The sequence below is a fragment of the Orbicella franksi genome, chromosome 1 (assembly GCF_964199315.1).
Source record: "Orbicella franksi chromosome 1, jaOrbFran1.1, whole genome shotgun sequence".
Taxonomy (NCBI): Eukaryota; Metazoa; Cnidaria; class Anthozoa; order Scleractinia; family Merulinidae; genus Orbicella; species Orbicella franksi.
This window is the reverse complement of record NC_138145.1, coordinates 15,261,561-15,277,805: the sequence shown is the minus strand read 5'-3', so window position 1 is coordinate 15,277,805 and position 16,245 is coordinate 15,261,561. Positions and strand designations below refer to the sequence as shown.

Below are 16,245 nucleotides of genomic sequence, written 5' to 3'. Positions count from 1 at the left end.
GCAATAAAAAAAACAAAAAGATAAAAAATAATAATAAAAAGTAAAATAAGAATAAAAAAATGAAGCAGTTGCTATGGGGTTTAAAATCTGAAATCTCGTGTTGCTAAAAGATTGCGTTACTTGCTCACAAAGTTCTTGAGTAGGTATCTGTTTCTGTGGGGGCACGCACTTGCTAGTTCGTTTCGCTTGTTCAAAGTACACAAACTCTTCTTACAGATGATCACGAATTTTTCAAAAAGACATAAATTACATTTGTTAGTAATGTTGCTATAAGGTCTGCACTTCCTCTGATATAAATCCATGCCATTCCTTATTTCAGTTTTGATCGGGATCATTTGCGGTCCGATATGGGGATCATTTCCAGTCCGGGATCATTTGCGGTTCAATTTGGGGATCATTTGCGGTCCTGGGATCATTTGCGGACCCGTACAGTACCCTGCTAGCAGAGGTTTCTTTCTAGCAAGTCTTTTAGCATGTACGAAGTCGTTCAAGTCTCTTGTTTTTCGCGTAGTTGGCTTGTTTACTTCCCCGAGAAAAAATGAGCCTGAAGTCGAAAGATGGCTGCCGGAGGTCTTTCTCGTTTATATTTCAACGAAGCAGTCCAGAAGGCTTTAAAAGCTCATGAGAATTGTACGATCGAGTCTCTAACTCATCAGTCGAAAGCGATATATATAGATATATATAGATATATATAGATAAAGATACCTTCGTAATTTCTTCCCGCGTAAATAAAGAGGGCGGGGAAACATCGTGTCAGGTGAGATTTACGTCATAATTTCTATAGTAACTTGATTACGATCTAGCGCATGCTCAAACGCGGGAAATGACGTAGCAGAGGTTTCTCTCGGCGAAGTAAACAAGCCGAGTTCGTCAAATACAAGAGACGCGGACGACTTCGTACATGCGAAAAGACTTGACAGAAAGAAACCTGTGCTAGCACGGTAAGGATGCAGTGTCCTACATCGACCGTAAGCGACAACAGCGACCTTGAAGAAGATAACAGACAAATCCAAGGTAAATTATTCATGGCTATCAGATGTTAATATTTCATTCCTTCCTAAGTCGTGTTCCATTTGAATTGCCTGATTTCACCAAACCTACATGCAACGTATGGTTCCGATTCTTCATCGAACGATGCTGTTTTCTAAGGCGCTTTTACATCATTTCTCTTAATTCAGCATTGAAAGTTACCATACTTGAGATGCACGGTTTGGCGAACGAGTCATTTAGCTAAAACTTTCTGTTCATGCAGAGTATCTTAAACTGGATGCTTACGGATTTTATAACGTTAGTTCGCATCATTTTTTGAAATCAAATGGGAACTTCCATGGTCATGCTGAACTATTCCTTGTTTTAGTACCTGGCCTTTGAAAAGTGAAAAGTTTAGAGTGAAAAAGCAAGTTATATTTCCGTGTTTTTCGTCATATCGAGCCGTTCCCGACATTTATTTTGAGCTTTCCGTAGTAAACAGATGTGTAGAAACGATCATGGTCTGCGAACTAAAATAGTCTACAACGGAAGATGAATAGATAGCTTGCTTGACAGGACATAGGCTGCGAGCAGTCTCTCTTATGGTCTAAAATCCGCGGGGAAGATGCAAAAAACTCTGTGTACGTGCGAGCAAGCACGATCAGGAGGGAGAGATCAACTTGGCCATCGTGACATCACGGTGAGCGAAGCGTGAATACGCTCGACGTTTTGACCCTCTGCAAGGTACAAATTCTTTCGAGTGGGAGTCATCTTTCATTGTAGCTTCAAATGGTTGTGTGTTTGCATGCAAACCTGTAGGGAAATATTTAAATGCCACTTTGTCGTTTTTAACTCGTGAATTGCGCATGCGCAACACGAGTTATCGTGACTAAAGGGTAAATGCGGGCGCTCGATCGCTCGATGGGCTGAAAAAACTATGCAAATGAGGTACCCTAGCGGCTTACTTTCAAATTGCTGTCTATCTTTAACCAAAACAAGCCGTTTTAAAGGTCCAAAATTAAAAGATATACGTTTAAAGAAGACTCGGCCACCGAAAATGAGAATATCGAGAATCGTAAAATCGATCAAGCAGCATAGTAAGTTGTCACTCGATGTGGATTTTACGGAAATGGAACTCGTTGAAGTACGGTTATGGTACGGTAAATGCCTATATAGCGAGCGAAGTGATATAGACGCAAAGCAATTATTTATTGTATCGCTAAAAACAACAAAAAAAGGAAGGAAAAAAAAAATTAAAATTAGAAGTTATCTTCCACCCGGAGTCGATCGCGGGTTCACTTCCCACTGTGCTATGTCAACTCATGGTTGAGCGAGGAAAAAGCAAAGATTAATACAATTAATTGAACCGCTGATAACAAAGCGTACGACGAAATTGGCTGCTGTCCTTCACCGAACTACTGTCAGTGAGTATATTTGGTACTTGTGGATTTTTCAGACGCTCGACCGTGCCTTTTTTTAAACTTAGAACTCAAAATGTGTCCATTCGTCGGCAAATGGAGTCACAAGGTTTGTTTTGAGGGAAGGTCTTCATGACTCGTTTTGCACCGGGGCTTTTCGAAGCTGCAAACAGCACAGGTAAGCTAAAACAAGATGTTTTGTTATAGTAGCTTGGTTTCGAAGAAATCGGAGTGAATCAACGCGTAGTAGTTGCAGGATAAATTATTCGTCGAGATCACCGACTGGATCAGGAAAAAGTTTAACATTCCACATTGCGCCGTTTTTGGTGGACTTTTTTAAACATGGTGAAAGAGAAGTTGTTGCGACATTGTTGATTTCCTTGATGAAAGACCGAGTGTCCAGTCTTAACAAGAAAGGAGTCAAAGCTGTAGTTTTTAGGCCAGAAATTTCTGACACGGAAACTAAAGACGCTTCCTCGTGTTTACAAGTTGGTGCGCTTTCAAGTGAATTTTGAATACAGATCGCGGATTTAAAGCAGCTTCTTGGACTTAAGAACACAAAAATGGTAATGTACAGTATTACTTTGAAGCTGAATTCAACTTTTAGAACAACTGGTAACGCCACGACCGATAAAATGACTGCAAAAGTTGTATGCAAAAACTCAAGCTTTCGCTTCAGCGTGAACAATTAATTTAAATGTGTTGTCATGCACCGAAGCACGTCGGCGAAATTTCGAACAGTTCTTTGCTTTTAGATTTTTTTACCTCATCGTGAATGAAATTTTATTGTTCTTGAACTTCCTGTCATGTTTCTTTCATTTGGTCGCCTTTATTCGGGAATTTTCGGTTTTAAAAGTGAACAGTGTTTTGACACTGTGGATTTCTGCATATTTAATTTACGGCGACCTCCGCGGTTTGTTTGTTTACTCTTTTAGCTTCGTTCAGATATATTTTTTGAGTTTTATTCAGCCACTACAAAACTCCTGAGAAAAGAAATAAGTGGGCACTAATTTAACACAGTTGAAATACGATTTATCTCAAAATAATTGGCTTGTTTTTGTCGTCTTTTTTATTTACAACTTTCATATTTCGCTGCGCTGTATTATTTGTCGCGCGCGAAGAAGTTATCAGATTTCTTGTTTTTAAATTGGTTTTTAGATGTGTCTTTTCGCTTTTATTTTCCAGTGTTTTCTCAAATGTTATCCATTATAGTAGAAGACTGGAAATTCTGTTGTATTCGGTTTTGTTTTGTCCTCCAAAGTCAATGACTCATTTTTGCATGTTCAATTTTCTCGGCTTTTGTCGCGCGGCAAAGAAAAAATAGTACGCTGGACAAAACTGTTCTGGATCGACGTTTAACAACAAAAAATAAAACAAACAAAGTGACACATTTTAATTTTGTGATTGTCTTAAACTTTACTAAATTCGTCACATGGAAACGTTTTTTTATATGGATCATGCGAGAAAGGCTTGCGTTACACCTTGTCTTAACTTGGTAACTGAGACACTAAAGTATGCATAATTACGTGATTTCTGAGAAAAAGAGTCACATTTGGAGTGTTGTTCTGCGAAGAAACTCTTTACATGCAAATGGATATTCTTGTCAAGATTTTGACACGAAAGCGTGAGAAAGACTTACAACTTATTCGGTCACTGAAATACGATACCGTCTCAGAAACTGATCTTCTTTGAAGTCTTTAGATTGTTCTCGCCGCTAAATCGGTCTTTCAACTGTTTTGGAAATGGCTGCCTTTAGCTCGCGCTTCGTACAAGCCACAATCTGCACAAGATACTGCTGTGTGTTAAAGCGTCATCGGCCAAGAACCTCAGACAATGCTATTTGCGTTTTTAGAAACGTTTCCGGACCTGTTTCTGGGCTCATCTACCAGGAGCTTGCCATTTTCTCGCATTTTCTTGCATAACAGCTCGAGATTGTTTGGTTTGCCTTGTGGCCCTTCAGTGGTAGCATCACAACTTGAATCTTCGATTCTCTAAACCGCTGATGTATCACAGGATAGTGCTGTTTAGAAGGATTATCGCTCCTTCCTTATGCATCTTGTCGAATTCATGAAAAAAATACACAAACATTGTTCGCTCAGCAACACTGGTCTAACACTACACATTGTTACGACCACGAAGCGGGACTCCGATTTGTTTATCACGAGTGTGATTACAGACTGAATTGGATGACACAATGTCCTGTTGCCAATTAATCATAGCAATTACAATTTCCCACAAAAGTAATTTAAGTTTCATTTGTAAAAGAGCTTTAACAGTCATTTTTAAATAATTAAATAATTAAAAATATGGAGAATAGCTTGCAAAATGGCTGTTAAGTTTCTTTCAAAACAGTGACCATGCACAGATTAAACCTCCACAATTTTACAAAGTCAGTTTGTTGAATTGATTACTATAGTGATTGTAATCAATGTTATCATTGGTGGATTTAGTGGAGAGGACTTAAAATGATTGGCTCATATAACTGTCCGATTACAGGTGTCCGATTACAGGCAACTGTCCGATTACACTGTCCAATTACAACTTTGCAGATTAATTAGAGCAAAATACAGCAGTTTATGCACTAATCGCATTTGAGGAAATTGTAATTGTTATGATTAGAAGAAATATATCTGCAATCCTTTTGAATATTACTGCATTGCTAGTGAGATTAGTACAAACAATTACCAAGATATAAGAGAACAAAATACCGTGTTTCCAAGAAACAAAATTATTGTTATTTTATTTGCGTACACAACAATTTGTAGTACCCTTATTATTGTATTGCATCAAGCTGGGGGCTACCTTCTATAGTTGACTAAATTAAAAAGGTACACATTTTTTCAGGCTGGGATTAATAGCTGGTTTTCACATGACGTCACTAAAATTCAAACTACAAAACTATTGATCTTCCTGCGATTTTACTGTAATGATTTATAAGAGCATCTTGTAACGCCTTCTCAGTCGTTCAGTGTTGCGTTACGCATCCCGTCATCCCCTAGTTCTAATACGGGACTTAAAAAAAGGGGTTCCTCGTGCTAGGAGAACGTTTTCGCAACGTCCGTGTATTTTCAGTGTGTATTTGTAGCTTCGTTACCTGTTTACTCAAGCTTCACCCGAAGCCATTCCCGAGTACGTTCCATTACAGTCTTTGACAATCTTATCCGGACATTGTGGTAAGGAAATCCTGTCATGCCTTACTTTGAACTTTAACATGTTCAAGCTGTAATAATTCGTCCCAACACCGTGGAAAATAAACCGGAGAAGAACTGTTAGACGTGTGGATCGTACCAATGTTTCTCGCGCCCCGTTCTGCATAGAAAGGCGGTCGCTACAGTCAAAGACTAGTGAACACTCGAAAGAACCTCATAAGCATCATGCAATCGGAAGAACAGAAAGGAGATAAACACGAAGACACCGGCATTGGGTTGACCTTTGCTTCAAAACAAGATGTCACCGAACCGGACAAGGAAACAGAAATTCCCAGATCAACATCAGAAGAGCCTATCGCTTCGACAGGAACGAAGGTTAGTCCTTTTCCTATTGCTTCGTTCGAAGAACCTTCGTTTAATTCAAATGAAGTCGAAATTTTGCCCAGTAATACAGACAATCTCGAGCACGATGGTAGTGAAACTAGATCCAGGACCCTCACGTCCAAAGGAAGAGAACATCAATGTGATTTAAAGAAAAAAGCCGCGTTAGCCTGTGACCGCGAGCTACGAGCAAAGTTAAGAAGTTTTGAAGGTTTTGTGCGTGATTGTAAAAGCCCTGATGAAATCAGAAGGGAAATTGCACAAACAGCTAGAGATGTAGACGAAGTCCAACAAGCTTTTGATGATTGGATTGAATTGTCAGACGAGACTAGCGAATGTCAGCGTGCCTCGAATAAACAGTCATACATATATGACGCCTGGAAAATTGCACACACTACTGCCGTGCAAGAAATTAAAAGGCTTGAAGAGGATAGTAAATCTATTTACTCACGAAAGTCAAGCCGATCGCGAACCTCTACTAAATCAGGGTCCAGCAAAAGTTTATCCAGGGAGACACTTATTGCCTGCCAGGCCAAAAAGGCTGCTCTAAAAGAGAAACTCAAGTTCTCACCAGTCATCGCAGAACAAGAAAGTAAGTTAGAGCAGTTAAGGATACAAAAAGAACTTGAAGAAATCGCAGCCCAAGAAGCTGTATACAAAAAAGCGATCGACGAAGAGAATCAACTAGATGACGAACAACAACCTTTGCTGCCCACTACTCTGCACGATCCTATTGGTGCCTTTCTGAACTACCACGAAGAAGCCGGGTTGACCTCCACACCAGAGGCTCCCATCTTAGCATCTTCTACCCCAGTAACGCCAGCAACAAACAATGTATCGGTCACATCTTCGTCACCTTCAATTCACGTGCTACACCCTCAACCAGAGCGTCCAACCTCACACAACGCACCGCCCCAAGCACCACTGGTACCGCCAGTTCAAGAACCCAGGAGAACCTTGTGTCCATTTTCACCTGTTTACACTACCACCAGCTTCAGCATTGGAGGTCAGCGCCCCCCGATTATTCCAGCAATCACCACTGCACAGTCAGAGTACCATCCTTCTACACGAAAGGGCTTCTGTGGAAACCGTCCAGCCTTCTTTCCGCCACCTGTAACCCCGTTTCTTCCAGTATCGCAAAGCTACACAGCCCAACTTACGGATACCCTTGCGAAGATTACCCAGTTACAGCGACTACCACAGGCGACACCTGATGTTTTTGAAGGCAACGACTCGGACAAAACTAAATTCTTCTTGTGGGAAAATGCATTTGAAAGTCTAATTGATTCTGCACCAGTTACAGCTAGACAGAAGTTACATCTCTTGTACCAATACTTGGGCGGTAAAGCCAAAAAGGTCGTGGAACAATTACAATACCTAGTACAAGACCCCGAAAGTGCATACCAGGAAGCGCGCAAAATCCTCAAGGAACGTTTTGGTAACCCTGCCATTATCAGCACAGACTTTGAAAGGAAACTAACAACTTGGCCTAAGGTCGGACCAAACGATGCAACTGGTCTGGAAGAGTTCAGTGATTTCTTGCAACAAGTAAAAATCGCAAGCAAGCATATCGAAAGTCTCAAAGTTCTCAGTTACCCTTCACAAATTCAAGTCTTCGTTGAAAAGCTACCTGGGTGGTTTAAAGCAAAGTGGTCAGATAAAGTGTTAAAGCTTCAGAGAAAGAAAGGAAAAGATGCCTTCCCATCCTTTGAAGAGTTTGCTGAAGAAGTACGCTACCATGCAGAAAGGACAAACATCCCTCAAATTCTGCAAAGTCCAGGAACAACTGGCTCCACAGCCCCTGACCGAGGCAAGCCTGCAGGTCGCCAATTTCGTCGTAGCCGAAATTCAAATGTTGCTTTGACATTCGCATCACCTTCAGGCAACGACAGTGAACTAAACCTTGTTGACAAAGAATCGCAAGTGGCAGCAATCCAAGCTCAGCAACCAAACCTGAGAACCACTCCACCAAGCAACTTGCCAACCCCTCAGCAACCAGGCCACACCACTCCACCTGACTCTGATACATACTGCTTCTATCACAAGATGAAGTCCCATGCAATGAATGACTGTGAGCAGTTCCAAAGGCTCAGCTATGAAGAGCGCAAAGACTTCTTGATGAAGAACAGGATCTGTCTCAAGTGTGTCAGCTCTAACAGGCATATCTCCAAAGACTGCAACAGAGACAAGCTACAGTGCAAGATCTGCCAACAGAAACACGCCACTATACTTCATGATCCGACCCGACATGAAAAGAAACACATTAGCCAAGCTAATTCTGCCTGTTCTCAAGTTTGTGGACAAAACCAGCCAGCACGCTCTTGTGCGCGAATAGTTCTTCTTGAAGTCTTCCACCAAGACAATCCCTTAGTGAAGGTACCAACCTATGCAGTACTGGATGACCAGTCGACAGATGTTTTCGTTACAGATACCCTTCTCGAACAGCTAGGAGTTAAGGGCCAAGATGTAAACCTTGAAATAAACACGATTACAGGAGTAAACAGTGTCCGCGCTCAGAAAGTGAATGGATTACACATCCAGGACATTGACAATCTACACAAGCCTATTAAAGTTCCATTTGCTTACTCTCAAGATACAATTCCAGCCAGTCAAGAAGACATTGCAACACCAGAAGTAGCCAGGTGTTGGAAGCATTTAGAAGAAGTGGCTCATCGCATACATCACCATCCTGGTACAGAGATTGGAATATTAATTGGTCGTAACATTCCATCTGCCTTCCAGCCGTTGAGTATCATCTATGGCAGAGAAGATGAGCCTTGGGCTGAAGAGTATAAGTTCGGTTGGACAATCATCGGTCCTGTGTGTCTACACAAGAGAGAAGATAGTGTGAACTGTGCGACAGTTAATCGCATTACGATACAGCGAGAAATCCCTTAGAACCACTTCAATGTGCCGACTAGCAACAGTTCCAAAGAAGTTTCTGTGATCTCCTTTGCCACAAGGCACTACATTAAAGATGTTACCTCGCCCCAGCAAGTCAGAGAAATGATGCAATTGGACTACAGTGAACTTCACCACACCCGAAACATCCCTGGCACCGAAAAGAGTGAGTCCGTGGAAGACAGGCGTTTCTGTAACATTCTCACTACCAGCATCCACAAGAATCAAACGGGAAATTGGGAAATGCCTTTACCATTCAAAACAGATGATGTGACTTTGCCAAACAATCGTGAACAATGTCTGAAAAGGCTACTTGGCATCAAGAGGAAAATCCTTAAAAATGGCAAGACACTAAAACATTACACTGAGTTCATGCAGAAGATCTTTGACAAGAACCATGCCAGTCTCGTCCCACCAGAGGAACTGGAGACCAATGCTGGGAAAGTCTGGTACCTGCCACATTTTGACGTCTACCACCCCAAGAAACCAGATCAAATACGAATAGTCTTCGATTGCAGCGCTGTCTTCCAAGATCAGTCGCTCAACAGACATCTCTTGCAAGGACCAGACATGATGAATGGTCTCGTTGGTGTACTCTCAAGGTTTCGAAAAGAAGGAACAGCAGTAACATGCGACATCGAACAGATGTTTCACAGTTTTCATGTTAACCCAGAACACAGAAACTTTCTGAGATTTCTATGGTTTAAAGACAATGATCTGAATGGCCAAATTTGTGAATATCGGATGAATGCCCATCTCTTCGGAGCCATCTCTTCGCCAGGCGTCGCCAATTTTGGTCTAAGAGCCACAGCTGAAGCCGGTCGAGAGCAATTTGGCCAGGCAGCTGCAGACTTTCTTCAACGAGACTTCTACGTTGATGATGGATTAAAGTCCTTTGTTACACCTGAAAGTGCTATCGATATCATCAGGAACACGAAAGCCATGTGTGCAGCCGCTAACTTACGCTTACACAAATTTGCTAGTAACAGTAAGACCGTACTGGAAGCCATGCCCGCTGAAGATCGTTCCAAAGACCTGAAGGATCTTGATCTTCGTCATGACATCTTACCTGTCCAGCGTTCACTGGGTACCTACTGGTGCATTGAATCTGATACGATTGGATTCCGCATAGAACTTAAGGATAAACCTCTCACCCGCAGGGGAATTCTTTCAACCGTGAGTTCGGTGTACGATCCGTTAGGGATAGTGGCACCAGTCATCTTAGTGGGAAAACAGTTACTTCAAGAACTGTGCCATGACGGCATCGATTGGGATGACCCCGTACCAAGCCATGTCCACTCACAGTGGGAAAAATGGAGGTCAGAACTACCTCTCCTAGAGAAAATTATGATTCCAAGATGCGTCAAAGCCCCCGGGTTTGGTGAACCAATCGTTTTAGAGTTACACAGTTTCTCCGATGCCAGTGATGTAGGACTTGGCCAAGTAACTTACCTCCGACTTGTAAACAGCTCGAACCAGGTACACGTCAGTTTCCTAATGGGGAAGGCTCGAGTTGCACCACTGAAGCCAATGTCAACTCCACGGCGTGAACTTACTGCTGCAGTAATTTCGGTCAACGTGGTCTCCATGCTCAGCAGAGAGCTCAACTACAAAGATCCAGTAGAAGTATTTTACACGGACTCCTCCGTCGTTTTGGGTTACATACGTAACGAAGCGAAGCGTTTCCATACGTATGTGGGAAACCGTGTACATCACATCCATGAAAGATCAAAACCAGAACAGTGGCACCATGTTTCCAGCGCTAGCAACCCAGCTGACGTTGCCTCACGAGGCACAACCGCCAAACAACTTGCAGAACATGAACTGTGGTTCAAAGGCCCGAGTTTCTTGTGGGAAACAGATGTGATTGTGGTGAACTCGGATCCAGTCCCTGATCTGAGCCCTGAAGATGCGGAAGTAAAGAAAGTCAATACAGCTGTCCTTATCTCCAACCAAGTCAGGTCTGAAAACAAAGAAGAGAAAGCCTTTCCAGAAGTTTTAGAGTTGGAACGCTTCACTCATTCATCGTCCCTCAGTCGCCTGAAAAGAAGCATTGTTCGCATCCAGAGATTGATTGAAAGGAACCGTCCCAACAAACAGTACAATTCAAGGCCTGTTTCTGGTCCTCCAACCGTGGAAGAAATGCGCGTAGCAGAAGAAGTAATTTTCAAGTCAGTACAGTTTTGGTACTTTGGCAAGGAGATTCAAGTACTCCAAAACCATAGCGGCAAAGATCCCATGTTCCGGAACCGCCAGAATGCTCACACCAGAAATGAAAAGTTGAAGCAAACCAGTTCACTCTTTAGGCTTGACCCATTTCTTGACGAAAAAGGAATGCTCAGAGTAGGGGGCCGACTCCAGAAAGCTACCTTAGCGTATGAAGTTAAACATCCCATTGTTGTGCCCAAGAAGAGTCACATAACTGAACTTCTGATCAGACAGTACCACAGTCAAGAACAACATCATCAAGTCTGCGGTATGACGCACAATGCACTTAGGCAAGCCGGTTATTGGATTATAAACGGACGTGCCTCTGTTTCACAGCAGCTCCGAAAGTGCATCATCTGTCGCAAGCTCCGCGCACCCGCCCAAGTCCAAAAGATGGCGAACCTTCCTGAAGAACGTGTTACTCCAGCTTCACCTTTCACATACTCCGGTATGGACATTTTCGGCCCTTGGTACATCAAAGAGGGCCGGAAAGAGCTAAAGCGCTGGGGACTAATCTTCACTTGCCTTAGTTCCCGGGCTATACATCTGGAAACCTTAAACTCAATGGAAACTGATGCATTCATTAATGCACTCAGACGATTCGTCAACCGAAGAGGCAAAGTCCGTGAATTGAGATGTGGTCAAGGATCAAACTTCATAGGAGCGAAAAATGAGCTCAACGTTGCGCTGAGAGAAGTAAACGTCGATTCTGTTAAGAACTTCCTCCTAACCCAAGATTGCGACCTCATCGAGTTCAAGATGAACGTGCCATGCGCATCCCATATGGGCGGCATATGGGAGCGACTTATTCGTACTGTACGCTCAGTCCTGGCCGGTCTCCTAGATGACCACGCCCAACAGCTTGATGACGAGACCCTTCGAACTCTGTTTACTGAAGCAGAAAACATCGTGAACAGCCGCCCGCTCACTGTGGACAATTTATCAGATCCAGAGGCACCTGAGCCAATCACCCCAAATCATCTGCTTACTCTCAAGGCAAAAGTAGTATTGCCCCCTCCGGGCAATTTCTCGCGACCGGATCTCTACTCAAGACGGAGATGGAGAAGGGTTCAATACCTGTCAGATCAATTTTGGCGCCGCTGGCAACGAGAATACTGCTTGCTACAACAGAAACGCCAGAAATGGAATGATGTCAGTCCTAACAGCCAAGTTGGTGATATTGTCCTTATTCGCGATGATTCCTTCCCTAGAAACCAGTGGCCACTTGCCAAAGTGACGGAGGTCTATCCCAGTGAAGATGGGCTTGTACGCAAGGTCCTCCTCCTTGTCTCCAAGTCTGGAACAAAGAAGTTCTTTGAAAGACCTATCCACAAGTTGGTCCTGATTTACCGTCCAAATGAAGATGAAAGGGACGACTGATTCAGTGTGCTGATGAAGAAACCTTTATTACCGGAGTACGACCCCGTCGGGGAGCCTGAACTGTTCCTTCATATAGGAATGATTGACATTGATAGAACTTATTCTGTTTGATATTTGTTATTGTAACTTCATACATTCTTACAATGTATGAGGGGAGCCATGTAACGCCTTCTCAGTCGTTCAGTGTTGCGTTACGCATCCCGTCATCCCCTAGTTCTAATACGGGACTTAAAAAAAGGGGTTCCTCGTGCTAGGAGAACGTTTTCGCAACGTCCGTGTATTTTCAGTGTGTATTTGTAGCTTCGTTACCTGTTTACTCAAGCTTCACCCGAAGCCATTCCCGAGTACGTTCCATTACAGTCTTTGACAATCTTATCCGGACATTGTGGTGAGGAAATCCTGTCATGCCTTACTTTGAACTTTAACATGTTCAAGCTGTAATAATTCGTCCCAACACCGTGGAAAATAAACCGGAGAAGAACTGTTAGACGTGTGGATCGTACCAATGTTTCTCGCGCCCCGTTCTGCATAGAAAGGCGGCCGCTACACATCTGAAAACTAATATTCATACCAATGTTCGCTCCGAATGGGTTCTTGGTTTTGTGATACACTACGCTTGAATTTCTAAGCATTTGCGTGACGCGGCATTTACATGATGGCCTAGGAAGCTGTCATGATGGTTAAAAAAGTGACTTATTTCGGGGAATTTGGCTATCTGAACAGTTCATGTCTCAGAAAAAGTATTATTTTTAATGTTTTAGAGCTCCTTGAGGGATAAATTCACGCTTTTGTTGCAAAACTCAGTGACAGATGTTTCTTTTGGTTTCCGGCCGCCATGTTGGTGCCCACACGGATGGGCACCAGCATGGCGTCTCCATACAAATCTCTGTAAATTTGGGTAAAGTATTTCTTCGCATATCTTGTATAAGAAAAATTGCTGTGACCAGAATCTTGGCGAGAGTCTTTACCTTCTTTCATTTCCCAGATACTGCACTTTATCTATTGAACGGTTTTGATTTTTATTTTGACCTGTTTTGAATGGCGTGACACTGAAAACCAGCAATTTATTACATTAATTTATCCAATCAACCTGTACAAACTTCAGAATTCAATTTGACTTAGTTACGTAAACAAAACCATAACTGAATCTATCAGGCTGCTATGGAAGATGATGCTGAGCTGTTTTAGTTCCTGAAATCCTCACTTTCAACACGAGGCTACATTTGCAAACTTTGTTGTCAAAATGAGACTTCCATAACAAAGAATGGCCAATAACCCTCATCTTGAAAATGACGATTTCGGGATCGGAACTCCGAAATGGTCTGTTGTATGCTTGTTGTCTTGTTTTATTGATTGACACGAACAATATGGAAAACTATCTAACCGTAATCACATAATAGCTTTACTAATAGAAACTCAATAGACCCTGTTCATAAGTGGCTTTCAATTTAGAATTCTTTTGTACGCATTTAAATTAGCCCAACTAACCTCGTTTGAGAGTAAAAATTCTTTAAAAGTATCAACTTAAAACCCAGGTTAGTTGGGTTAATTTTAATGCTTACAAAAGAATTTTTAATTGGCAGCCATTTATAAATAAGGTCTATAAGAGACCAGATGCTCATAATTTGTCAGCTTCCCATCGAAGCAGCTCAGTTTCTCAGGCCACACATGTACGCTTTGCGGACCTATTTTTTCTACTTGAAGGCATTTGTTGAGCCTGATCCCAAGCAACCAGAGCAGTATACTTTTCCTCGAATGTTTATTAGGGAGGGATCATTACTTTTTAGGGGGGAGCTGGGCAGTTTCCAAAAAACAAAAAAAATCCTGCACAGCAAAAACTGTGAAGAAAAAATTGTGCAAGGGGAGCCATGGGAAAAAATCGAGCACGTGCTTCTACTATCATTATTTTGAGTTTTTGTGTCAAAAAATCCGTGCACAAGCTATTGCCCACCAAAAATATTATGCACAACCAAAATGTGAGAAAAAAGTTCACGCCCCATAATATTCCGAACCCCCACCTCCCCCTTAGAAGAAAATAATGGTCCGTCGTGTTATGATGTAAAAGAATAACAACACATCTCGTTGTGCGATCTGTTTCTCATTGGGTGGCATTGATGAACAATTGAATTTTGACAGATATGATTGCAAAGTAAATTAACTTAGTGAATAGTCTCACCGCGTGACCGAGCTTTTTTAAACGACAGAAATGTGAATTCTTAACTGCGTATTGCGTGACATTACCCCAGAAATAGTTTTCGGCGCGGAGAGGAACTCCCTTTTGAAAGAGAAGGAGATGCTCATCATCTCGCTCAGGGGCATACATTTCAGATATTTGGTGTCCACTTCAGCTGGAACGTTTTGGTTTCAAAACCAAAAAGCGGTAATTTGACCCCAAATACGAACTAACTTAACAGTAAGGTACCGAGATTTGGCTAAGAATATAACACAAACAGCGGTGATAAACATTGTGATAAACATTGTATTAAAACTCATTCTTAATCAAGCTACGATGCCTAAGAACAAGAGTTTATACGATTCTGATTTGATCAAGTTTGACTCGACTTCCAGAGGAACATGGGGGAGGGCGTCTGCGTAGGAGGCTGATACGAACTCTTATATGACTTATAGTTTCCCGGGGTGTCCAATCGATGACATCGATAATCAGTGGCAATCGATACCAATCAATATCGATTAATCGATTGATATTGATAATCCATGACCAATCAATGAAGAGGATTCGGTGGGACCTTATATCGATTGGTCATTTTAAAATCTGTGTATTTGTCTGGCTTACTACTGAGCCACATTAAAAACAAGTCGGCATCCAAGAAGTTTGCAGTTTGCGAGAACATGTGTCGTATATTTGTTAGCTAATTCGCATATGTGTTAGCCAATTTGAGATAAGGCTGAAGTGCTTTGTAATTTTTCCCCTTGCAGCAAGCTTCTTACGTGTTACAAGGGTTAGCATTCGCGTTCCGATCTAATGGACTCGAGTTCGATTCCAGGATCCGTCTGCCTTTTTTTGTCCTCCCTCCCTCCCTCGCTCCCTCCCTCCCTCGCTCCCTCGCTCCCTCCCTCGCTCCCTCCCTCCCTTCCCTCCTTTCCACCCTCTTCGTCGTAAGATGGTTCACATCGCTTCCTGACCTGTGGCATGTAGGAGTCTAGCATTGGAGATTTTATTAGGCTAGAACACTTGCATGATTCTCCTGAGACAAGTGATGTAGAAGTTAGCAAGTTTGCGGTTATCCAGGAGGCTTGCTCTCCCAACGCAGGCTTCCCCTCGGCTTTCACCCACGTTGATCATACTTGCATCATGATGCCTCAGAGCTCCCAGACGGTGACAATTTGGTTTCCTCGTAAGGTTTCCGTAACAAGTACTTTTAAACAAGGCAGGGTTGTTAACCTTGCGCCTATCCCTCCAACCTGGAGGGCAGGGGTAGTGTCTAGTTGGACCCCTCACCCACATACCAATCTAGCATGGCTGCACCTGCCAGGAGCGTGAAGCTCCAGCCAGCATAGCTCTGGAGATCATGAGAATGCTCAAGCCTCCTCGCCAAGGATTGTGCATTTAAACTATCAATATTGCTATCTGAGGGACTCAAATGAGATATTTCTCTGAAATGATATTTCCTGTTTTTGAGAAGTAAAATAAGTATTATTTTGGAAATGAATATACAAAATCCCCGTAAAACAACTTTTGATCACCTTCCCATTACATCTTGCATTGGGACATCTTTAGTTAATGACATTTCAAAGAAATGTAAGCTATAACATTTGTCGTTCTAGGTGTGTATTCTGTTCTTCCAATGGGTGTGACCATAAAATGGTGAATAGGTCTG

At 42.4% G+C, this 16,245-nt stretch overlaps 2 protein-coding genes across 2 annotated transcripts in view; both read left to right on the top strand.

The window, feature by feature from the left end:
- Positions 1 to 823: 823 nt before the first annotated feature.
- Positions 824 to 16,245, top strand: part of LOC145478200 (E3 ubiquitin-protein ligase rnf213-alpha-like) — a 190,768-nt gene continuing 175,346 nt past the window's right edge. The window contains exon 1 of the mRNA XM_081456148.1: positions 824 to 1,014. Coding sequence (XP_081312274.1) covers positions 948 to 1,014 — 67 coding nt within the window. The 5' untranslated portion in view covers positions 824 to 947. The remainder of the gene's footprint in view (positions 1,015 to 16,245) is intronic.
- LOC145492263 (uncharacterized) lies at positions 8,827 to 12,782 on the top strand. Its single transcript, XM_081471651.1, has one exon. It carries the CDS (start codon positions 8,924 to 8,926, stop codon positions 12,404 to 12,406), a length of 3,483 nt encoding a protein of 1,160 aa, XP_081327777.1. The 5' UTR covers positions 8,827 to 8,923; the 3' UTR covers positions 12,407 to 12,782.

Bases quoted from the DNA above. Each gene is read 5' to 3' on its own strand.
- LOC145492263 (XM_081471651.1), top strand. From the start codon at position 8,924: ATGATGCAATTGGACTACAGTGAACTTCACCACACCCGAAACATCCCT.